Raw genomic sequence first — 24,354 nt, 5'->3', positions numbered from 1 at the left:
GAGTGGGGAGATGCTACTAGCATTTCGTAGGTCAGGGGTGCTTGCTCAACACCCTCCATTGCACAGGACAGGCCCCCCACAGCATTGACAGCCCAAAATGTCAATAGTGCTGGGGGCAGAGAATCCCCGGTGTAAGTTCTAGCTAAGCCAATGCTCTAATGCAGATGACAGATCATCAGCGAAATTTCCCAGGTTCTTTTTGGAAGTCTCCATTATGCATAAATCAACAGTCATAGAGGGAGGGTGGGCCTTACCTTCCTCCTAGGTTTGCCCTGGGGTCTGTTAGGAGCGGAGGGCTTGGCAGCACTGGCTTCTGGTCACCCTCCCTCCCTGATTTCCTGAGCCTTGCTCCCATCCTCAGAGCTCCCACTGTTTTCCGTGTTATTTGTTGAGCTGCTTTCTGGTAGAAGCATAGCGTCTTTGTGCGATTCGTAGCTATAAGCACAGAACCTAAAAAAAATCCAGTTTTGATCGCATCTAGTGTTTTGTTGTTCAAGAGGAGAAAAAGCTTTCCCCTTTGTCTTAGCATTATCATCCCTTGTTGTAACACTTTATCTACCATTGTGATATAACAACACCCCCGCCCCCACATACCCGCTTTAACAATGTAGCCTTAAGGGGGCGGATGCCTGGGAAGGGGGAAATGCATGCTTGGGTCCTTTTCTAGATTGACTGAATCACGGTCTGGGCTGGGGGAGTTTCTGGAATTTGCATTTTTAACCAGCTTCCTCCCAGTAATTCTGATGCTAATTAAGTACGAGAATCAGTATGGTAGGATCCTCATTAAAAACAAAAAGCCCTTGTATCAGGAACTTGGGGCGTGCCCCTACCCCAAGCACCAGGCAGCCAGGCCTTAAGTCCTGCGGATTGTGCCTGCTACGCGCTCAGATTCCTTGCTCACCTTTTCCTGGCTGCACCTCTTGGCCACAGTATCCCAATGTCTCCATTTTGGGGAAGGGCTCAATCACCACAAACTCCCAACAGATTCCTCCTGTCCCTTTTCTCATTTAAAAAGCCTCGTGTGTGTCCTCATCACCTTGTCAGCCCTTCCTGGGGCCATTTCTGCCCAGCTGTCCCTACCCCTGCGCACATCTGAGTCTCACTCCCTGTGCTTCCGAGTAGCTGGGAGGCACCCAGACTCAGAATTTAACAGCTCTGGGGCAGGCATTTTTTGTCCTTTTAGGTATTCTCGCGTACTTAAATGCTGTTTGCAAATGTTTTATGGGCTGTTTGGGGGAGGTCTCAATGGAATCTCCCTTCATTTGGCATGCTCTTTTGCTTTTTTTTTTTTTTAACTCTCTTTCCCCCAACTCTGCAAAAGATTCTTAATTGCACGAATCAAGCTGTATTTGACTCCAGGCTGAGTAATTGCACATTGCTGGGAATTAGTTTTGTGAGCTTGCCATTAAAAAATTGTATAAACCATAATCTTTTTAAGAGTGTAGTCCCAAAGTTACACCCATTTCTTTAAACCTGTGGAGGTAGCGTATGGTAAAATGAGTTTGTGCTTTATCTCAAGAAGCCTCATCTAGTTATTTGGTCATTCTCTGTCGTTATTTTAAGTGCTGTGGAAGGGGTAACAGCTGTTTAAGAAATTGACTCCCTCATCCAGGCATTAAGAACAATCTCTACCCCAGCTAATGAGAGAGGTGCATTTTCAAGTAATCTGAAGCCCTGCATGTGACGTTTCTTCAGGATAGCATTTTCCACCTGCATAACCAGCTAGTAGACACTTTGCCGTGTGTGTGTTTGGGACGGGGGAAGGTGCTTTTAAGTTGGCTAAAATTAAAAAGACAAGATAGAAAACGTATGTTTCTATCTTATGTGTGGCAACAATTTAGTATTTTTTTTTTTAGATTTTATTTATTTGACAGAGACAGCGAGAGAGGGAACACAAGCAGGGGGAGTGGGAAAGGGAGAAGCAGGCTTCCAGCTGAGCAGGGAGCCCGATGTGGGGCTTGATCCCAGGACCCTGGGATCATGACCCGAGCCGAAGGCAGACGCTTAACGACTGAGCCACCCAGGCGCCCCAACAATTTAGTATTTTTAACAGACAGCAAGCCAGAAGGTCTTCTGAATAGAAACCGGTATACCCTTAAAAACAAAAGCTTGTGATTAGGTAATGTAGGAGAGAAAAACATACCAGTTGCGGCAATAGAGGTATACATAAAGGTCTTCAGCCTAACAAGGAGAGAAGCAAATAAAAATAGAATGGTCTTAACTTCTCAGATTGGAAACTGAAAAAATACTTAAGATACTAACTGATATTTAGAGCGTGAGGAAATCGTCTACACATAATGGAAGGTTTTGCAGTGGAGGAGTTAAACCACTTTCGAAATCTTCTTTGCATCTTAATTGTGTCATGAAATGGGCTGTATCTGAATGGCCGCTCAGGCCTTTGTTACTTTGTTGGGAGACGACCGAGGTGCAGGGGCTCCTCGGTCTCCGAGCTTGGGAAAGTTAGAGCTGCTGGTGTCAGGCGTGGTACCCGGTACAATTTGGAATGACGGGCTTTGTAATGTGAATTGAGACCGGCCTGGTTGTACTACTCCTTGGCAGGTAAGGATCGGTTCGGAAGTGCCTGGGCTGTGGTTGGGCATCTGTTGAAAAGCGTGTTCAGGAAAGCTGTGAGTGAGTTGAGTTTCTGGAGTCCCGCACACGGCAGGCGCTTGCCTCCAGCAGTTGTAACCCGGGCCGTGCCGGCCACCATTTCATGGGACTTTGCTTCCAGGCCCAGTTCTTGTGAAGAGTCAGGAAGCCTCCTCAATTGAATCTTTAAAGCAAGTATGTAAACCATTGCACGAATGCTCTTTGAAACCCTTATGACTAGGCACTTATCCAGACCCCAGGAAAAACAACTCTGGGGCCCTAAGTTGTGGTGGGCCTGGATTTCATTAAACTGATACTGTCATCTGTGTTCCTGAGGGAGCCACTGAGCTAGTGGGTATATTTGGGATCAGATGCGTTTATGTGCTAAGCAGCAAACCCAAAAGGAGCTGCTAAGAACCGGTAGCATCTTCTAGATGACCCTCCGGGTAGTTTCACATGCGCCTTACTTTCTCCCTCTGCATGAAGGTGCTAATGATCCCCAAATCCCACACACTGTGTTGTTGGGTGGGATGTCCAATAAAATGTTTGGAAGAGTGTCAAATGATACATAAAACACTTAGCACTAATTGCAGTACTTAGGGCTGAGTACTTTGAGATTGTGCCAGTGGATAAAGATGCTCAGTTATAAAGAGGGGTGAATTTAACTTACTGAAAGATAAGGAAAGTTCTGCTGGCAAAAGAAGAGGCAGAAAATAATGCATTGGCATGCAATTTGAAGGTTGGTCTTTATTTAAAGGAGCTCTTTAAGTGAAAGCAGAATTTTTTTTTTTTTAAGACTTTATTTATTTGACGGAGAGAGAGCACAAGCAGGGAAATAGCAGAGGGAGAGGGAGAAGTAGACCCCCCGCTGAGCAGGGAGTCTGAGGCGGGGCTCCATCCCAGGACACGGGGATCCTGACCTGAGCCGAGAGCAAGAGGCTTAACCCAAGGCAGAGGCTTAACCGACTGAGCCACCCAGGTGCCCCTATTGCTGAATTCTTATTTGTTAAGGATTTGCAGAGGACTTTTGTGTTTATATATTCACGAGGGATACTGGTCTATAGGTTTCTCTTTGTGGACTTTTTCTGGTTTTGGTATTAGGACAATGGTTTCATAAAATGAATTAGGCATTCCTTTTCTGTTTTCTGCAAGAGATATTGTATAGAAGTGTGTTATTCTTTTTTAAATGTTTGGTAGAACTCTCCAGTGAAACCCATCTGGCCCTCAAGATTTCTCTTTGGGGAGTTTTTAAATTATGGATTCTATTTCTTTGGTAGTTAATAGGGCTCTTCAGATTACTTCTTATTGGTGAGTTGTGGTAGTTTGTGTTTTTTGAGGAATTGGCCCATTTCCTTTTAAGTCGCTAAATTTATGGAGTTGTTTGTAGAATTCCTTTATTATCCTTTTGGTGTCTACTGGGGTCCTGGTTATATGGGTTATTAGCTGTTATTTTGTCCCCCCGCATTTAATAAATTGCTAACTTGAATGGAGGAAGTATTTCTCAGATTATTCTAGTCCCAAATGCTAAGAATGTCACTTCTGGAAATTCAGGTTGTAGAATTACAGCTGAGCGTCCCTATGCCTGTTGGTGAGGAATTTAGAGCTGGAAAAGACCTTAGACGGGGGGTCAACAAACTTGGGCCCTTGGGCCACATCCTGTTCTTCTGGCCTCCTTTGTATGGCCTTCTGGTAGTTGACAGAGCCCTGATTTGGCCTGCCAAATCCTGAAATCTTTACTGTGTGGCCCTCTAAGGAACAAGTTTGTCCACCCATGCCTTCAGACTGTCTTAAGTCCAGTGGCTTGCTTTAGAGCCATCTGGAAAAATATTCAAGTACAGATTCCCAGGTCCCCACATGGCCTTTTTCTCATCTGGAATCCATCATAGTATACATTCCTCCCTCTGTACAGGGAGTTTTGACTTGTGTCCTTTGACTTTCATCTCTGTGGCACTTAACTTTTCCAGTACTTCCTGGGCGCTGAGTAATCTCCTTGGAGGTTCATTCTGAAGGGCGCAGTCCTGAATGTTGACTTCGCTGAGTCTGCTTTGGCCAAAGCTGGAAGAAGAGAAAGTGCAGGGGGTCACCTCAGGGATGGCTTGATAAAAATGTGACTTTTGACGACACAAAGTCCAAACTGCTTTATCTCTGGAAATACTATTTCATTGTTGATTTGCAGCCTGGCAGAGAAGCTTGGGCACAAACCCTAGAATTATTTGCAGAAACACAAATGGTTAATAGATCTGAACCCGTAGGGTATTCTGCCCACCTAAAGGCAGTGGGAAGAGAGCTGGATGTTCGTGATACTGGTTAAGTGCTCCTGGACAGTAAAAGTGGCGATCCCACAGTTTCTACTTTGGGAAAGAAACCTGGTTTTCTTCTGCATGGAGCTGAAGGAAGCCATTGCCGTCTGACCTTGGGCCAGCCTGTAACCTGGTTTTATCCTGCTGCTTTGTGAGATGAAGGGGAGGTGGCAGTCGGCAGCTGGGATGGTTTTCACTCCTCACAGTGGACAGTGGAGGGCAGTTGTGAACTAAAGGTGTAAGGGCTGATTAGTTTTCCTGGTCCAGGTGCCTTAGGTCTTCTCCTTTCCTCTCACCTCATACCCTACCAGTTCCCTCTCACCACCTTGCTCATCCCTTTTTTGCAGCTGCTGGGTCTGGTTTCACCTCATTTCTTGGGCTTCTTCCTATTGGGTTGAGTACAGCGCCCAGAGAGGGCTTTTTGTGGTCCTGGTCTCTACCGTGTCCTCTGCCTTGGTGGTCTTCTCTCTTCCACAGCTCTAGCCCGAGTTTACTACTTCCTCTTCTGGAAACATGGATCTTGAATCCGTGGAGTCTAGGCACACCTTATGTTGCTCAGAAGATGCCTTCTGGGAGAGTTCAGGTGGCCAGACGTCCGGCTTCTCAGGGCCACAGTTTATCTTCTCCCCAAGCGAAAGCCAGGCTTCTTGCATGATCTCCCCTTTCTGTGCCTTTCTTTATAATTCTTGGTTAGCCTCCCGTGTGGACTAGGTCAGAATGTGAGGACTGGATAGTTTGAGCGACATGAGCACTCCATGGAGGTGCCTCCCTCTCTGTGCTGAGGCTTGTGGGTTGTGGCTGCTTTGAAGACTCCCATAGTCTTGTCGGGGTGACGGGTTTCCCAGGAAGAAGAGGGTACAATATTGCGTTACTGGTTGGGTTCCAGACTAAAGAGGGGTTAAGATTGTGTCTCATAAATTCTTTTTTTTTTAAAGATTATATTTATTTATTTGAGAGAGAGAGAATGAGAGAGAGAGAGCACGAGAGGGAAGAGGGTCAGAGGGAGAAGCAGACTCCCCGCTGAGCAGGGAGCCCGATGCGGGACTCGATCCCGGGACTCCAGGATCATGACCTGAGACGAAGGCAGTCGCTTAACCAACTGAGCCACCCAGGTGCCCTCATAAATTCTCTTTTTATGAGCCCTTCTTTAATGTCATAAGGAGATTGGCTCATGGAGAGACCTAGGTGGTTATGTTAGAGTAGAGTGAGGCTCTTCCCCCTTTTCAGTAGGTGTTGGGGGTGACGGGAAATGCCTTTCTAACTGTTCTCTTGCAGTGGGAAAGGGAAGGCAGGGCAATGAAATAATTAGCAACACATTTACAGTATGCCTAGGGTACTGTAATGTGAGTTTTAAGAAATAGTCCCTGTGGCTGGTACTGTAAACAGTCCCATGTGGTTTTCTTTAATGCCCACTTGCATGAAAAGAGCTTGGGTGTTATGTCTGTGTTGTGTTGTATGGCTGTCAATCCAATGTCAGTATGTCTTTTTTCTTTCTGTAGCTAATTTTTCCTGGTTTGGTGGTTCTTCTGTGTGAACATCAGAAACTGCTCTGGGGGGGTGCCTGCGTGGCTCGGTTGGTTAAGCGTCTGACTCTCTTTCAGCTTGGGTCTGATTTCTCAGGGTCGCGAGATCGAGCCCTGTATCTGGCTCTGTGCCTGGCGGGGAGTCTGCCTGGGATTCTCTTCTCTCCCTCTGCCCCTCTTCTCCCTGTCACGCACACCTGCGCTCGCGCGCGCTCTCTCTCAAAAAAGAAAGAAGAGGAGCTGTGCTCTGAAAACAAGCCCACCAAATTGTCATTTGTCCCTCTCTATGTTTTGTGGCCCCATCTCACTGCTATGATTTTTAAAATTCAAAAAATTTAAAAGAATTTTTTTTGTTGAAATATATAATGGACATAAAGCATTAGATTTAGGTGTACAACATAATGATTTGGTATTTGTATATCTTGTGAAATGATCACCACAGGAAGGCTAGTTAAGATCTGCTACACAGTTACTAACTGTAGCGGCTGCGCTGTACATTGCCACTGTGATTGAACTGAGGCTGAGCCTGGCTGCAGGTGTGCATCCATCCAGTGCCGGGGACAGTGCCTGCACACAGCAGCTGCTTGGATACTCCTTTTTCTGTGACACGTCTGTGGGGTGGGGGAGGGTAGAGGAGACAGCCCCTCCCAGCCCCTTTAATCTGATGCCTCGGGCCTGGCTTATGCCTGGTTGAAAGGGAGCAACCCACTTCTGGAACTTTCTGTTGCCTTGATTGCCTCACAGTAGCTGAGAATCTAAAAGTGCAGCTTGTATGTTTGGATTCTTGGGGACAGATTTATTGAGATGACTTCTGTGCCACACCGTTCCCCCATTTAAAGTATACACTTAAATAACTTTCAGTACATTCAGAGTTGGGCGACCATCACCACAATTTTAGAACATTTTCATCACCCCGGAAAGAAACCTCTACCCCTTAGCCATCATCCCCATTCCTCCTAATCTCCAGTTGCTCCCAGTCCCTGGCATATACTAATTTGCTTTTTATGTCTGGGGATTTGCCTTTTCTGGCTCTGTCATACAAATGGAATCTTACAACATGTGACCCTTTGTGACTGGCTTCTTTCATTTAGCATTATGCGATCCATGTCGCAGCATATATCAGTACTGCATTCCTTTTATGGCTGAATAAATAGTCCGTGGTATGGATAGACCACAGCTTGCTTATCCAGTTAGAGTTTCACGGACAATTTGGGTTTCCACTTTTTGATTAATATGAAACCTGCTGCTCTGAACGTTGCCGTTGTCTTGGGTGTTGTGCGATGAGATGAATCATCTTGCAGCTGTTGTAAAAAGAACTGGACACGGGAATTGAAGACGAAGCTGTCGAAGTAAGATAGCCCAGGCAACCACCTGCTTGACCTTCACTTTAATCTCTGGGAATTTATTAGGCTTCTGAATGTCTGAGATGTCTCCTGATACACAGACCCTTTGGTAACATTTAAAAATAAAACAAGTTTTTAAATAATTTTCAGTGCTAAGCTCTTTGTGAAATATGAAGGCTTTCTCTGTATATCACTTGATTTCGGTAATCTGGGCTTGCTGCCTATCAGCACTGATTTTTTTTTTTAAGATTTTATTTATTTATTTGTCAGAGACAGTTGAGAGAGGGAACACAAGCAGGGGGAGTGGGAGAGGGAGAAGCAGGCTTCCCGCGGAGCAGGGAGCCTGATGTGGGGCTCGATCCCAGAACCCTGGGATCATGACCTGAGCCAAAGGCAGACGCCTCACGACTGAGCCACCCGGGTGCCCCTGGAATAGATTTTTAAAAACTTGATATAATTTACATCAAGGAAATTCTGTGTACAGTTCTGAGTTTCGACCCATGCATACAGTCATGTAAGCACCACCACTGTCAAGATTAGGACATCTGAGTGGATGCTTAAAGCAGGTACTTGAATGGCTTCAAACTGTGTTGGAGTCCAGTTTTCCTTTCTTCTTTAGGTTTAGAGGAAGCCTAAGAGCCTATCAAGGTAACCCGAAAGCTGGTCTGTGTGTGCACAACCCAAACCTGGCTCTTCACTTCTCTGACACCAGGGTGTCTCAGGGTTGGGGGAAAGGATGCCCGCCTTGATGCTTCCCCTTGCTGTGAGCTGCTGGTGTACGTGCTGCCACTCACTGTCCCCCCTTTAGGGGAGTCCCGCTCTCAGAAACGAGGAGGGAGGGGGGTGTGGGGGTGGCCCCTGACCTGGATGGAAAGTGGAAGCGGGAGGGGGAGGCAGCCGGCGGGGTCAGAGGATGGAGGAGAGTTAAGGGCCCCGGGCTCCGGAGATGCCAGGCTCTGTGGAGGAGGGGCGAGGTGGGAGGAGGCCAGGCGTTGGGCCCCACCACTTGGGCACGGTGCCATGATGGCGATCATCAACCCCTTGGCGACGGACTAGCTTGAGCCATCGCAGGGGAGAACTAGGAAGCACACGGGCCTGATGGGGAGGTGTGGAATTTCCAGTGCTCGTAATTAAAGATACGCTTGGCAAGGATAGCACTTCGTCTCCTAATTTCACGAGCCAGATGCTGCTCTAGCATGGGAGCAACTCGCCCGGTCCAGCCCCCTGACTTTGCGGAGGAGGCCAGGGCGGCTCTGGCCCGAGGCTGGCCAGGCTGAAGGTCCTGCGCGAGGGGCGGCTGCCACACACCCTGTCCCGAGTTTTCTTTGCTCAAGTGTTCGAAGTTGAAAGGACTTGAGGATGCACGTTGAGGTCCGCAGGTGTTTTCTGGAAGTAAGAGAATTGCTTGTTTCCTCAGGGCAGCTGCTACTGGAATTCACCTTGTTGAGGAGGTTACAGGATCTTAGCCGTTACTTAAAATGGAAGAAAGTGGGAATGGGTCTAACTGAAGGATGTTTTCCCCCCTTTTTGCCAGGGTGCCGGGTGTCTTAGGTGTTTACTCAGCACAAATCCCCCAACTTCTTGGGCTGGTCAGCCTGGGTGAGTGCAGTTGCTCAACTGAACGTCCACTTGGGGCTGCCCACCTTGTGGAGTGCTGATTACAGGGCGGCCGCAGGCCACGAGCGATGGAGGGAAGGAACACTGGTGCCAGGATCCCTACAGGAACCCTGCAAAGTGGTGGCCCCACCTTGAGGGTTGAGGGTGTGATGCCTGTTGGGGGGGGTGCCTGGCCAGTGAGTTTGGAGGAACAGAGAAGCTGCGGTAGGCGATTTGTGCAAGAAGCTTCAAGGGGAGCATCCTGGGGGATTTTTTAAGTGGCAAGGGTATTAACATCTAGGGGAGGGAATAGAGCAGTCCAAGCCCGATTTCAGACTTGACTGGGACAGTGTGTTGAGCGTTTAGGCAGGGAGCAGTTTCCATTTGGGTATAAGGATTTGGGATTCAGCCATCTGGATGGAGCTGACCGTCAGAGTCAAGAGTGCTCCAAGAGCAGCCTCTAAAAAGGGCCTCTGGGAGAAAATGAGGCGGGGGGATGAAACTTGGGCCTTCATGCCCTGCCCCTCCTCCCCACCGCACTTTTTACCTTCTCTTCCTTCCTTTTGGTGGTGGTGTATTTAATTTGGACTCGACCTCCAAGTTGATTCTTTCTAAGTTATTGTTGAATAAACACAAAGTGGGCAGTGGTCTGGAAATGACATTGAGTTGTCTAGTGGACAAAGGACACATTTTGCCCTGGGACGGGTCACTGTGTTGCTGCGCACTTTGGAGGGCTGAGTCATCTACGAGTTGCACATCATTCTTGCCTGGCCAGAGTTTTCTAAGAACTTCTGCCAAACGTTTTGTTAGCCTAGTTTGGATTACCATGCGTACTTGAAAGCCGTGTGATTATATCTCTTTTAGCATTTGAATTTGCTTTCCAATTTTCTGATTTTGTAGCCACTTAATGACATTGCAGTCTTGTGTTCCCACATTTGGGCGTGCTCTGACCCCAGGCTTATTTTCACTCCTATGGAGCATCTAGTAGTTCTCAAGGGACTGTATTGCCCGCCCCACTTCTGTCCCTGGGCAGTGGGAGTGTGGGGTCTTTTTTTTTTTTTTTTTCTCTCTTCAAACAAAGTGGGGGACTACCCACATGTAATGTGTATGGCTGGGATTGCCAAAGTCCTGTGAGGGACAAGACTGTCCTTCACACCATATGTTGTCAACCCCAGTTGAGGAACCCCGATAACAGCCAAGTGCATTTTGCTTGGTCATATTACATGTTTCTTACTAGACAGGCATGAAGGTTGAAATTGGATAACTGCAAAGCATTTTCTGGGGCATGTCCTAGGCTGCCTGTTAGTAAGGAGTTCAGGCTTTTTTCAGACCTTTTTCAACATTTTCTATAACCCTTTTGGTGACTCGACTAATTAGTTTGGAAATAGTGGGGTTTTCTTGTTCTTCTTGTATCTAGTGGTTTAGCTCGGTAGTTCTCAACCATGGCTGTGTATTGGAATTTCCCAGGGAGCCCTGAAAAATACCGATGCCTGGTTCTCACCCGTAGATTTTTATTTAATTGGTCTAGGATGTGATGTACCACTTTTAAAAACTCCCCAGGTAATTATAATGCACTGCTGGGATTGAAAACCACTGGTTTAGATATTCTAGAAACTCTGCAAAGATACAGCAATATGGATGATTAATTTAGGCAACTGAAATAAATTTTCATTTACCCACAAAACATTTATTGAGCCCCTGAGATCAAGATGACCAATTGAGCCTCATCGTTGAACCTAGTGGAGCTCACGTCTTTGGCTTTGTTTTCATTTTCAAACTTTGGTTCTGGAAAAGAGTTGCTGGGCAGTTTCAGCTCTAGAGCCCCTTCCTGGAATCATCTCCAAGGGCTGGGAGCGTTGTGGAGGACGAGAAGACAGGAGGGGAAAGTGCAGAAAGGCGCACGGTCCGTGGATCCCCTGCAGGGCCGGCACATTCAGTGCCCACAAGGGGCCAGGTGGTGGTGACAGCCAGAAGTAACATTCAGACCTGGCAGATCTCTTCTGAACTGAGGGGCAAGCCCATAGTATAGACATCAGTAACACTCCATTGGGTTTCTTTCGTAATATGTTTTTTGTTCAGTTTGAAACCTGGTTGTAGGGCCTTTCCACTGATGGTGCCAGCTAGAAAAAGGGGGCGGTTGCCGTGCTTGCATTTGGCCGGCAGTCAAGGGTTTTAGGAGTTTTAGACAAAGACACCCCTTTCCCTGGCCCAAGAGAGAGTTTGCCCCGGCTCAGCCCTGGGGCCGAGGTCCTCATATCCTGCGCAGCCTGGCCAGTGACGCGCAGGGTGGCCCTGTCTGGATCGTTCCCTTCACCAGCCTATAGGGGATTTGTGTTCTGTTTTGTAATGTGCCAACAGAACCCAGTCTTGAGGCCATTTACCAGGAGTGATGATTTGTTTTATACACTTTCAAAACAGAAAACATGTATTCTAGCCAAGGAGAGATTGAATAATGACATAGTGGCTCTCCTGTTCAGGGCAAGTAGTGCTGGGCTGTGCGGGCCTCGGGGCCGTGCTGGGCACGTTGTCCTTCCCGTCCTACAGCTCAGTCACTTCCGCGGTAGCTTGACCCCACCAGGCTTCAGTGACAAACAGACTGAACGAGGTCCCTTCTTTTGATGAAGTTTGAAATCGGAATTTTTTTTAGAGGATGGATTTCAGTCTTAGAACCGAGTATCAGAGGATATAATTCGGGCTTCCCCCTTTTTTAATTTCCAGTTTCAGAATAGTGAAGCCAGCTATTTCCTTCCAAACGAGTTTCCCAAAGGCACAGTTTTGCTGGGAATGAGCGAGACTAGTGAGACATGAGGTCACCACCCCTGTTGCTTGATGCTTGTGTTGCGATGGGTGTGTGGTGTGCTTTCTGCTCCAGGAGTCTTTCCCTGATGAGGGGCTTTTTCCTGGATTCAGCCTCAGTTCAGCTGGCTCTCATCGGGCTTGGCCATGCTCACATTCTCTGGCTCTGCCCAGGTCCCTGCTCCCTCCTGGGTGCTGCTCTCTCAGAGGAGGAGACGCCTTCCTTGTGGGTGAACCTCAGCTGGTATTTTTATGAGAAGTGTGAAGTCCCTTTGCTTTCTGATTTCCTCTCACATGGTTGCTGGTGGACACACTTGTGCCCACCTGCTCCTGTTTGGGGGCTTGGGGCCCGCACACTCACGCAGTTGTGTTTTTAAATGCTGTCCGTGAGTTTGTCTGTGTTCAGGGACTCAAAGGATTAGCAAGTGGATGCCCTCACGGCCATTTGTGCTGCGCTATTTGCCATCGTTTGTTAAGTGAAGTTGAAAATACCTGTTTTGGGGGGTGTATCCGTCTGCCAGAGCTGCCCTAACAAAGTGCTACAGATCGGGCGGTTTGTTAAAACAACGGACACATTCTCTCCCAGTTCTGGAGGCCAGAAGTTCAAAACTGTTGTTGGCGGGGCCGTGGACCTTCTAAAGGCTCTAGGGGACAGCCCTTGCTTGCCTCTTCCAGCTACGGGCAGCTCCTGTTGTCAGGATCACCTGCTCTTTATCCCCTTCTTTCCTCTTCTGTCTGTCATGAGGGCACCTGTCCTTGGATTTAGGTCCCACCTGCATAATCCAGGATGATCTCATCTCTAGACCTGTAATTACATCTGTAAAGACCTTTTTCCAAATCAGGTCACCCTCCCAGGTTCTGGGGGTTAGGATGTGGACATATGTTTTGGGGGGCCACCATTCCACCCACTACATTGGGGTAGGTGAAATTTTTTTTTTTAAGATTTTATTTATTTGAGAGAGAGAGAGAGAGAGAGAGAACGAGCACGGAGAGGGACAGAGGGAAAGGGAGAAGCCGATTCCCTGCTGAGCAGGGAACCTGATGCAGGGCTCAGTCTGATCCCGGGACTCTGGGACCATGACCTGAGCCAAAGGCCAGATGCTTAACCGACTGAGCCAGCCAGGTGCCCTGAAATCTGGTTTTTAAGTGGCAACTGACTTTAAATTTTTTTTTAAAAAAGATTTTATTTATTTATTTGACAGAGAGAGAGAGCACAAGTAGGCAGAGAGGCAGGCAGAGGGAGAGGGAGAAGCAGGCTCTCCACTGAGCAGGGAGCCTGACGTGGGACTCGATCCCAGAACCCTGGGATCATGACCTGAGCTGAAGGCAGCCGCTTAACCGACTGAGCCACCCAGGCACCCTGACTTTAAATTTTTTGAAAAGTCTGTGCCTACTCGAATAAGACGAATTTGCTGCGCAATTTGGCCTCTGAACCCAGTTTGTGGTCTTCATTCTTAACTGTGCTCTGGAAGGTCTTGGGAACATAGTTCCCAGACATGGCTGGAGATAGATTTTTTTTTTAAGATTTTGTTTATTTATTTATTTGAGAGAATGAGAGAGAGAGAGAGCATGAGAGGGGGGAGGGTCAGAGGGAGAAACAGACTCCCCGCCGAGCAGGGAGCCCGATGTGGGACTCGATCCCGGGACTCCAGGATCATGACCTGAGCCGAAGGCAGTCGCCCAACCAACTGAGCCACCCAGGTGCCCTGGAGATAGATTCTAAGTAGGGTGAAAAAAATGCTTAACGTCTAGTCCAAGTGTTGGCACTACCTTAGTTTATGGAAGGAATTCTAGTGTGATTTTTCTGGTGAAACCACACTGCAGTCAGCTGTGAATCTTTTTGTTTTTTTTCCTTTGCCTTCGTTTAGGTCACAGACATACCCTTCGTACATACTGTCCGTTTTGACGCTTTGCAGCCTACACCGTGTTTTCTGTCATGTGGAAAAAGCACCAGCCCATGGAGGGCTCGTGGGACAGTACAGAGTAATTCCTTTTGTCTCATCTCGGTGCTTTACCTTACCCTTCTCAGGCAGTGAGTGCTTAGCAGATCGAACTAGAGGAGAACAAATTGCATTTTGCCTTTTCTCTTAGGCGTCATAATGTTGGATGTTCCTGAAGATTCTGGCATCAAGTGAACCTGCAGAGATTAATGCAATTTCTATAACCTTGACCGAAGTCCTACCTGGGGATAACACTTGGGAAGTGGGTGGGGAGGGAGAGGGGAAGATGGGCCCCTGGCCAAGGATAGGGTCACAGTACGTATTGGGTTGTTCCATAAGGAATTGTTCAGTCTCTACAAAATAGAAATATGTTACTGAGTGGCCCCATTTAATTTCTTTTTCCCTGTTATAATAGCAACCCATGCTTATTGTGAGACACCTGGAACATAAAGCCAAAAGTTTTGAAGTCCTTTATGATACCCATCAGGAGTGGGTGGACATCCCCTTTCTAGCACTGTATAGCCTCATTAATTTATATACCCTAAAATGGAAGCTCATTTATTTGCATCTCTTTGATTTCTGGTTAGGCTAAACACTGTATTGTGTCATCTCCGGTTGGCTGGAACACCTGTCTGCATCCTTGGCGCAGTGACTTTGGGGTTGGTGGTCTTGTGTCTGTCTTGTGTTACCCGGTAATCCGTGTAGCCTCTCCTCATGGGGTTGAGAACCTTTATAGTTCCTGACAATGGGCGTGACGCCGGCAAATCTTCGTTCAGGTTTTCTTACAAAGTCCAGTTGTCAAACTGCGCCTTGCTGGCTTTCCTTTGGAATGTGTTTCATCCTGACCACCTTGCCTTCTCTTCCTTGTTCTCCAGCTGATGGCGAGACCATTCTAAAAGGCCTCCGGTCCATTTTCCAGGAGCAAGGGATGACGGAGTCAGTGCACAACTGGCAAGACCACGGTTATCTAGCGACCTACATCAACAAAAACGGCAGGTGAGGGGGCCTTCGGATCTGAGCGCTTCAGCTGGTGGGGGTTGGGGGCGGATGACAAAGCGGGGAGGGCTAGCGTCCAGGTATTTTTTTATTTACTCCTGTGACATCTTGTTAGGGGGGCTAGAATTCAGTGCTTCACAGTCCTAGCTGCAAAGTAGAATCGCCCGGGAGTGCTTTCACAAGACGCCATTACCGCAGTCACTCTCCCAGAGATTGAGGCCAGTGGCATCAGTATTTTTCCAAAGTCCCCCCCGCCCCCCCCAGGTGATTCTGCTGTGTGGCCAGGACCCAGAACCCCCCCTGGGCAGCAGAAGCAGTGTGAACTGCAGGCCACGATTCAGACGTGGTTAAAGCAGATTCCTGGGCCCCGCTCCAACAGTTTCAGATGTAGCCGCTCTGGGGTAGCACCGGAAATCACATTTTCAGCAAGCTCCCCGGGGACACCGATGCTGCCGGTCGGCTGACCGCACTGCGAGTAGCACTGTTAGAAGTTATTAGCAATTAATGCAGACCCATCAGGCGCCTGGGTGGCTCAGTTGGTTAAGCGACTGCCTTCGGCTCAGGTCATGATCCTGGAGTCCTGGGATCGAGTCCCGCATCGGGCTCCCGGCTCGGCAGGGAGCCTGCTTCTCCCTCTGACCTTCTCCCCTCTCATGCTGTTTCTCTCTCTCTCTCTCTCTCAAATAAATAAATAAAATCTTCATAATGCAGACCCATTATCAGATGCGGAATGAGAATGTCTGCAGGGAGGTTGACAGGAAGCTGAGGGGATCCAAGATTTCAAGTTGGGTTTTTTTTTTTTTTTCCTTAAGACCTTTATAGACTATCCAGACTTTACCTAATCAATATGTAGATGAGAGCCAATATGTTCTGGGAATAGGGAAGGAAACCTAAATTAAGAACTGACCGAGAACAGAAGACGCCAGTGTGTTGAGCTCTTGGTGCTTTCCTAAGTCTAGGTTTGTATCCTATCTAGACTGGTTTAGTATGCAAAACTGGTAAGAGGCTTCATCATTTGCACTATTAATTTTAAAATGTGAACTCCTGGGTATTTTCAATGGCTTTAATTCCATTTCCCCCAATGGTACAAAGTACTAGAATTCCACATGGTTTCATTAATGTCCCACATTCTCTCCCTTGTTTCTCTATTAAAAGGAAAAATAACCACCCCCACGACCTCAGAGGCCCCAGAAGGCAATGCTGGGAGATCAGGAAACTTTGACTTCTGAGTGCTCCCTTCTGTTACTCTCTTCATAAGTCAACATGCTCCACACCATGGGGATTACTGGTCTTCCCTCTCTTGATGCCTCTCAAGGACTTCCCAGCTCCTCTTTCCCCAAGCCCAGATTTGTATTTCTAACTATGTAGCAAATCTCCACATATGTGTTGAGCAGATACCTCAGATGTACCTAAAATCATTTCTTCTCAAGGGTGATCCTAATTCAACACCACCACCAAACTCTCCTACCTTCCCTCCTCCGTGCCCTGGCCCAGTTAATAGCACGTTTCCTGCAAGTAGAGGTTTGCAGCTGTCCTTGACCCTTCCAGCTCCTGCAGGCTTGGGTTCAGCCTCTCTCCGTCCTGGCCTCTTTTCTCCACCTTCCCCACCATGGTGTCTTGCTGTCCTGGATGTGATCCAGCCTTTGGGGACCACAGCAAATCGAACCCTGTCACCTTGCCACCCCGTAGGCTCTTTGAAGCCTCGATTCTCTTAGAATCTCCTAACTGCCTTTGCATCCAGGCACTTCTCTGCCTCACTTCTTGAATCTTCTACCATACACACCATTTCCAGTTGTCTGGGGGGCCTAGAATTCTTCCCAGAAGGGAATTTTGAATGACAAGAGCTGTTCAGAAATTGCTTCAGAAAGAAAAAATGAAAATTGACGTGCTTAGTTTAAAAACGTATTTTCAACATTGGTCTCCCTCTTCTCTCGCTTGCTCCACTGGGACCCATCCCCATGGTGCCTGTCCTGAAACCTCACTGCTCCCACCCATGCCTGGGCGACCAGGCACCAGCTCAGGGGGACCATACCCAGCTTCTGGCCTGACTTCTGGTTAATAGCCACTTTGTGATGCTGAGGTCCTGGTCCTCAGCCCGGTTTTAATCCCTTGCGCTTTTTGTTCTAACTTCCAGCACTGTCTGTGCTCCTGTGTTCCTGCAGTTCCATTGGCAGAGGACTGCACTAGAACCACCCAGCTGGTTAGGGGTGATGTTTTTCTACCCTTTCCCTTCTCCAGCCCCTGTCCTTTGTGTTGCGGGTGGTGGAGGGGGAAAGAATGATAGGCGCATTCAGGTGTAAATGATTTGTGGTTTCCTGGACCTGAACTTGATTTGGGGGCCATTTAAAGGCTGAAGGTGAAATTAACTAGTAGTATTTAGTTTTTAAGCCAAGCACATTGCCTATATTCTCTGAACGGAATTCTTCTGATTTAGTATTTTTCAAATGTTTCTTTAACCACGACTTATAGTAAGAAGTAGTTTTATTTATTTATTTATTTTAAAGATTTTATTTATTTATGAGACAGAGACAGCGAGAGCAGGAACACAAGCAGGGGGAGTGGGAGAGGGAGAAGCAGGCTTCCCGAGGAGCAGGGAGCCCGATGTGGGGCTCGATCCTAGGACCCCGGGATCATGACCTGAGCCCAAGGCAGCCGCTCAATGACTGAGCCACCCAGGCGCCCTATTTATTTATTTTTTTAAAGATTCTATTTATTTACTTAGAGAGCAAGGGCAGGAACACAAGCAGGGGGAGTGGGAGAGGGAGAAGCAGGCTTCCTGCGGAGCATGGAGCCCGATGCGGGGCTCGATCCCAGGACCCTGGGATCATGACCTGAGCCGAAGGCAGAGACTTTTAACGACTGAGCCACCCAGGCGCCCCAAGAAGTAGTTTTATATCATAACCTCGTAGTCATCTGTGTCTATACAGTACAGATAGATACACGTATGATCAAAACAGAAATTTCTCCACATAATTGACTTTTTATTACATGTGATACACTCTGATATTTTAAGAAAAATGGCACAGATCCCCTAAATTAGGGGTCAGAAAGCTTGTTCTGTAAGGAGCCACATAGAGTCTCTGTCACATTCTCTCTCTCCTTTTTTTTTAAACAACTCCTTAAAAATGTAAAAACTATTCTTAGTCTGCAGGCTCTACAAAAAAAAGTCTTGCAGGCTGGATCTGGTGGTTTGCAGTCTGTGGGCTGGAGTGTGCCAACCCTGAACTAAATCACTTTAACCACCACCCGCTTGCAGTCGGAAAACCACGGCTCTGTTTTGAACTCTCTGAAGGTTAATTGGGAGGACCCAGTTTGTCCTTCCTACCCTCCCTTCGTTTGAGGGCCGTGGTCACTAAACTTGGCCAAATCACGTGCCAGGGAACCTTCTTAAAAATCAGGTTCACAGGGGCACCCGGCTGGCTCAGTCGGTAGAGTATGCAACTCTTGATTTCAGGATTGTGAGTTGGGGTGGAGTTTACTTAAAAAAAAAAAAAGCCGGTTCACAGAACTTGCTACTGAATCACTTTCTGGGCCCAAGAACCCGTTATCTGAAAACGTTAGCATCTGGTGACTGTCTAAATCTTCCCTAAATTGATGGGTGGCTTCCCACCCCCAAGAAGAGGTTCTCATAAGAAAGCTAAAGGGTTAACCATGTAACTTAGGAAAAAAAGAGCAATGGTCTTTGCTTTTAGTTGGGTGGGTTGGTGTCTTTTCTTCTTTTGAATGCCATGATACAATTCCTAACCTTAAAATTATGCTTTCCTTTGTAGCTTTGCCAGTTTGAGAATTTACCCACATGGATTGGTGTTGTTGGATCTTCAGAGTTACGATGGTGATTCGCAAGGCCAAGAAGTTGACAGTGTTGGTTTTTCACTTTTATTACTTTTATTTAATTATTGTTTTCCTTATTTGTAATTACAAGTATTTGAGGATCATCAAATCTCATATTTTTAATGACAAAATTGTTTCACATAATTGCTGATCTCCCAGTTAACTTTAAATTTCCTCCCTCCAGATAAGTGCTTTTAGAAGAAAAATAGTGGTTCCTCAGTTGTTGTTAGGAACTTGGCTTGTCTTCATTCCCTTGACTGCTTAAAAACAGTTTTACTTTCCATGATGAAATGTAAACTTTTGAGCAGGATGTTATATCTGCATTATCCATGTGCTCTCCCCTTTCCCATTATCTTGCTGGTGACTCGCACTGAAGGTAGCACCATGAGGGCTGGTTGGTGTGGGTGTGTGGAACTGGGCCAGGCCTAGAGGCTGCTGCAGGGATGGGGGAGGTCAGGAATATCACACAGCTCTGTCACCACAGCCTCAGCCTCCTGGAAACTTAGCTGTTGCATTCAGCTTATTCTGTAGGCCCATTGACTTCTTTTCTTTTAATTGTAGCTTTTGAACAAAGTAGAAGAAAGAATGAAAGAATTGAGTCAGGACAGTGCTGTGCGGGTGAAGCGGTAAGTCCACTCCCGAATGTCCTTTTATATTTGCTTAACTGGTAAAATTGGAATGGTGGTGTTGTCCCCGAGCAGTGTCTGCTTCTGGCAACATGGGTAGACTGAGCTAATAGATGCCTCACATCCAAACAAGACAAAATGTATGAACACACACACACACAAACGCGCGCATGCTGTGTAAAATGAAACAAAGGTAGAAAGGAGATAATGGAGTGAATCTCAGGAGCTGGAACTGTATAAAGCAGAGAGCCGGTTGGGGGGGGGGGCTTCTGCCTCCGTCAAAAGAGAGTGAGAGGGCGCCTGGGTGGCTCAGTTGGTTGGGCGACTGCCTTCGGCTCAGGTCATGATCCTGGAGTCCCGGGATCGAGTCCCGCATCGGGCTCCCTGCTCGGCGGGGAGTCTGCTTCTCCCTCTGACCCTCTTCCCTCTCGTGCTCTCTCTCTCTCATTCTCTCTCTCAAATAAATAAATAAAATCTTTAAAAGAAAAAAAAAAAAAGAGAGTGAGAGAACTCCCCAACCTGGTCCAGTAACGTGAAAAGGTTGCTGTCTCTGCTCAGAGCTCTGGGCTCTAAAGTGGAATTCACTTCTAAGATTTATGACAAGATGAGCTGACAAAATTTGCTTCAAAGCTTTCAAGTACGGTGACTTTGTAAGATACTAAGAATTGAGAGGCCACCTACTTTGAGCAGCCACCGGTTTGTTCTTTTCAAATGATACAAAAGACAGTTAAGTTTCCCCTCTCCTGACTATGGCTATTTAAACTTTAGTAAATAAAGACAGTTCCATTCCTCAGTCTCACTAACCTCCTGTCAGTAGCTAATGGCTAGTGACTATCACAGTGTACCGTGCAGATGTGGAACCTTTCTTTTGAACAGTGCAGCGGTATTTGTCCATGGTAACAGATGTGAAAAGAGCCTTGATAGATGTACCAGATTTGACATTTGTTGGAATGGGTAGAGTCTTGTTTGGGTCCTGGGAATTAAGAATAGGAGTTAATCATGGATGCCCAACAAGTAATTCTCACCAGTTTGCTCCTGTCCTGTCTGGGTGGATCCTTACCAGGCTCCAAAAAGTAGGAGGCCTGTCCCTTACTCATAACAGCAAACACAGAGAGACCTAGAGGGACTTTATCAAGGTCATGCCATCACTGATGGAAGTGACCAGAATACAGATTTCTCTAGTTGACAGCGTTCATTTGTAGAAGCATGCATTCATTTTGGCAAGACGTAGGATGTGAAGGACTTACTAGCTCAGCGTGCTAAATTTCATCAGCCCATAGGAAAGCTCCAGGGCTGATGTAAGGTTAACCAGAAGGATGGTTAATCTCTGGTAGGGTAGAAAGCAGGGCACTGCCAGTAAATGAACGTAACAGTGTACAACTTGGCCACGTGGTTGAAATCTGTCAGAGCATCTAGATTTGTTTACCGCACCTAAGCTCAGTGTACATCTCCTCAGCCATATTTCCCTCTTCCCTGTCCTTAAAAGCATGTCCACACCCACACACTTTTCTGGACTTTCCACCTTTCCCTGCTTGCAGAGGTTTTCAGCATTCCTTCGACTGGTGCAGACCTATCTGCACCAACCTGAATTCAGCGGGTTCCCACTCTGTTCTAGAATGTGTTAACTCCGTGATAATGAATTGGCCAACATCGAAATGCCTCCGAGTTTTATTGGTCTCACTTTTATTAGGGTTACTTCTAGGAGTAAGTAAATAGATGGAGTACATTTATGGGTTTCGGCACTCATGAGAAGTCTTTGTTTTGGATATAGGAGCTAAGTGAGAGTGGAGTCAAGCTTCATATTTTCAGTTCAAAATACAGACCTTGCTTTTGCCTGTCACTGCTCTTACACCTTTTTGTAAAATCAGGGTAGAGGGGTCCAGAAGTTATTGGGAGTACTTGGTGGCAGGCTTTTTTAATTGGCCTCAAAAGGAGAAGGGTGGCGCCATTTTTCTGTCTGGGGAGTGACACGGTTAGAAATTTAGCCATTAACAAGTAACTCATAACATTATCTGAAATCATTATTCCCCTGTGGCCAATGAGTTAAATCTGAATTTTTGACTAAGAAGCCATGGATGTGTTAGATAATTTATGTTTATATTCTACCTTTCCAAAGAAAAGGAACAGGAAAACAAGCTTACATCCGTTAAGTTTTGTTGGGGGTTAGGGGTGAGGGAGATACTGCAGTAGACACAGTGTACCAGAGACCCAGGACGTACTCTGACTTTCTCTCTACGATTCATTTTCAATTTTCAGCAGTGAAAGTTGAAAGAAGAGTTGTGCTGGGCTCCAGAATAACTCCTGTAGCCCATTACAAGGAGATGCACTTCATGCTAGGATGAGTACTTCATCAAGATAAATGGCTTCCTCATCCTGTTAAAGATCCTTGTTTCTTTGCCAGTCTTTAAAAACCATTGTGTTTCAGGGCACCTGGCTGCCTCAAGTCAGTGGAGCGTGCGACTCTTGATCTCCGGGTCGTGAGTTTGAGCCCCATTTTCGGTGTAGAGATTACTTAAATTAATCTTTAAAAAAAAAAAGAAAACCATTGTGTTGCAATTGAGGAAAGAGCTCTTTACTTGAGCCAAGGCACTTAGTGACACACTCAAGAATGGACATTTATTTTCATCGGGCTTGTGCAGTTTAGTAATTTCGTATAGCTGGCTGGCTGTCAACCAGGGGGTGGGTTTCCTCTCCTGAAAACCCATGACTTGATATTTGTCACCTTCATCTAATGTCACAGGTGGTTTACTCTCCCACCTCCGTCTACCCACCAACCATCAGCCAAGGATGGAGGCTTCCCCCAAGTCCCGTTTACCTGCTCTGGGCCGGGCCGGGCAGGGGGGTGGGGGGGTGGTATTGTCCTGTTTGGGGCTGCACATTTTACAAGACAAACCTGGTCTGCAGACATTCCAACAGCTGCATTTGTTCACTTGAACAGTGCAAGAAGTGATTAAATCAGGAGTTGCTAGGATTAAATGAGAGTTCATAGGCATTTGCTTGGTAAGTCTCAGTGTTCTTTTTTTTTTATATATATAGATTTTATTTATTGAGGGACAAGAGAGTGTGTGCAAGCAGGGGGAGGGGCAGAGGCAGAAGGAGAGAGAGAATGTCCAGCAGACTGTGCACACCCAGCACGGAGCCCGATGCGGGGTTAGGTCCCACGACCCTGAGATCATGTCCTGAGCTGAAATCCAAAGTCGGATGCTTAACCGACTAAGCCATCCAGGCACCCCAATCTTAGTGTTCTTTATGGTTGTTAGTGTTTGCTCAGAGGAAGCTTCATTAAAACAGGTTCAGACTGTACTCCTGGAAGCAGGTGAGTGGGAGGGCAGAGACTCAGCAGAGCAAGTCAAGAGGCAGCATACGCCATCATACAGCTGTTTTACTGTTGAATACCGCTGTGTTGGAGAACACAGGACTTGCACACAGTTGTGTTAGTTAGTATGCAGCGAGTTCTCACTTTGTGTTTCTGTTAGATTTGCCAAGCCCCTTTTCTGGCTCTGGTTTTCATTGTCATTTAGTGTCCTCTGCTGGTAGTTTCTAGTACATTCACGTTTTCTGAAATACTGAGCATTTGCAAAAGAATGGAATGGGGAAATCCTCAGTTTGCAGTCCTTCTGGTAATAATAATTGATACAGGCAAGAATCTTGTAGATGCCAAAACCACTACTGGAGGTTTGTTGAGAGCTCAGGGGCTTCACCCAGCTTGAGAGGGCTACCCCACAGCCTGCTTAGTAATTTCAAAGGGAAAAAAGGTACCTTTGTAAATGGAGGGATCTGGTGCCATTCACTTGAACCAACTGGTCACACTCAGCATCTCTAATAATAGGACAAGCACACATCTTTTGCCCCTGATGTGATGCTTTTGTAAATATCTACCACCCTGACTTTAATGAAGAAAGAGGTCTTCAGGCAAACCCGCCTTAGGGATTTTCTGCAGAACACCTGGTCTGCACTTCCCTAAGATGTTATGAAACACATTGAGTGGAAAAACTTAACTATACTAGATGAAATGAGGGTAAAAAAGGAAAAGAAAATACAGCATATGATCCTTCATTCAAAAGCAGAACAGCTGTAAATGACATGATTGGGACGGTCTTGGGGGCATTTGAATGTGGATTGTGTACCAGATGATGGTATTACACCCCCGTGCACTTGCATGAACGTGGTAGTGGAAGTGTGGTGGGGTAGGCGGTCTTAAGAGATTCCTGCTGAAGTATTTGGGGTGAGTGTGATGTCTGAGGTGGCCATTTTCTCCCAACTTTTTTTTTTTTAACGATTTTATTTATTAGAGACATAGCGAGAGAGGGAACACAAGCAGGGGGAGCGGGAGAGGGAGAAGCAGGCTTCCCGCTGAGCAGGGAGCCCAATGTGGGGCTCAATCCCAGGACCCTGGGATCATGACCTGAGCCGAAGGCAGACACTTAACCCACTGAGCCACCCAGGTGCCCCTTCTCCAACGTTTTTTTAGGGAAAATTGAAGGCATGCCAGAAAGGTTTATGAAAAAAGTAACCTCTTAATGTACAACGGTTTTTGAGATTTGATAGTGGCCATATTTGTATATAAAGCTGAAAGCCCAAGCTTTAGATTTGTGTACTATTCTGGAATTGGCTGGAGGGCACGTCGCTTGCTTTTGTACACTCACTACTTCCGGGTTCACTTTTTTTTTTTTTAAGTAATCAGTACACCCAGCGTGGGGCTCGAACTCACGACCCCAAGATCAATAGTGGCATTGTCTGCTAAGTCAACCAGGCGCTCCTCCAGGTTCACTTTTTTTTTTTTTAAGATTTTATGTATTTGACAGAGACATAGC

At 46.8% G+C, this 24,354-nt stretch overlaps 1 protein-coding gene across 1 annotated transcript in view; it reads left to right on the top strand.

The window, feature by feature from the left end:
- SMS (spermine synthase) overlaps positions 1 to 24,354 on the top strand; it is a 46,129-nt gene that overhangs the window by 5,855 nt on the left and 15,920 nt on the right. The window contains exons 2-4 of the mRNA XM_073901982.1: positions 14,963 to 15,083; positions 18,854 to 18,944; positions 19,476 to 19,540. Of these exons, the coding sequence (XP_073758083.1) occupies positions 14,963 to 15,083; positions 18,854 to 18,944; positions 19,476 to 19,540 (277 nt within the window). The remainder of the gene's footprint in view (positions 1 to 14,962; positions 15,084 to 18,853; positions 18,945 to 19,475; positions 19,541 to 24,354) is intronic.

Source organism: Callorhinus ursinus, unplaced genomic scaffold, assembly GCF_003265705.2.
Source record: "Callorhinus ursinus isolate GAN/ISIS: 27379988/994484 unplaced genomic scaffold, GSC_fseal_2.0 scaffold16, whole genome shotgun sequence".
Classification (NCBI taxonomy): Eukaryota; Metazoa; Chordata; class Mammalia; order Carnivora; family Otariidae; genus Callorhinus; species Callorhinus ursinus.
This window is presented reverse-complemented; position numbering and strand designations above follow the sequence as displayed.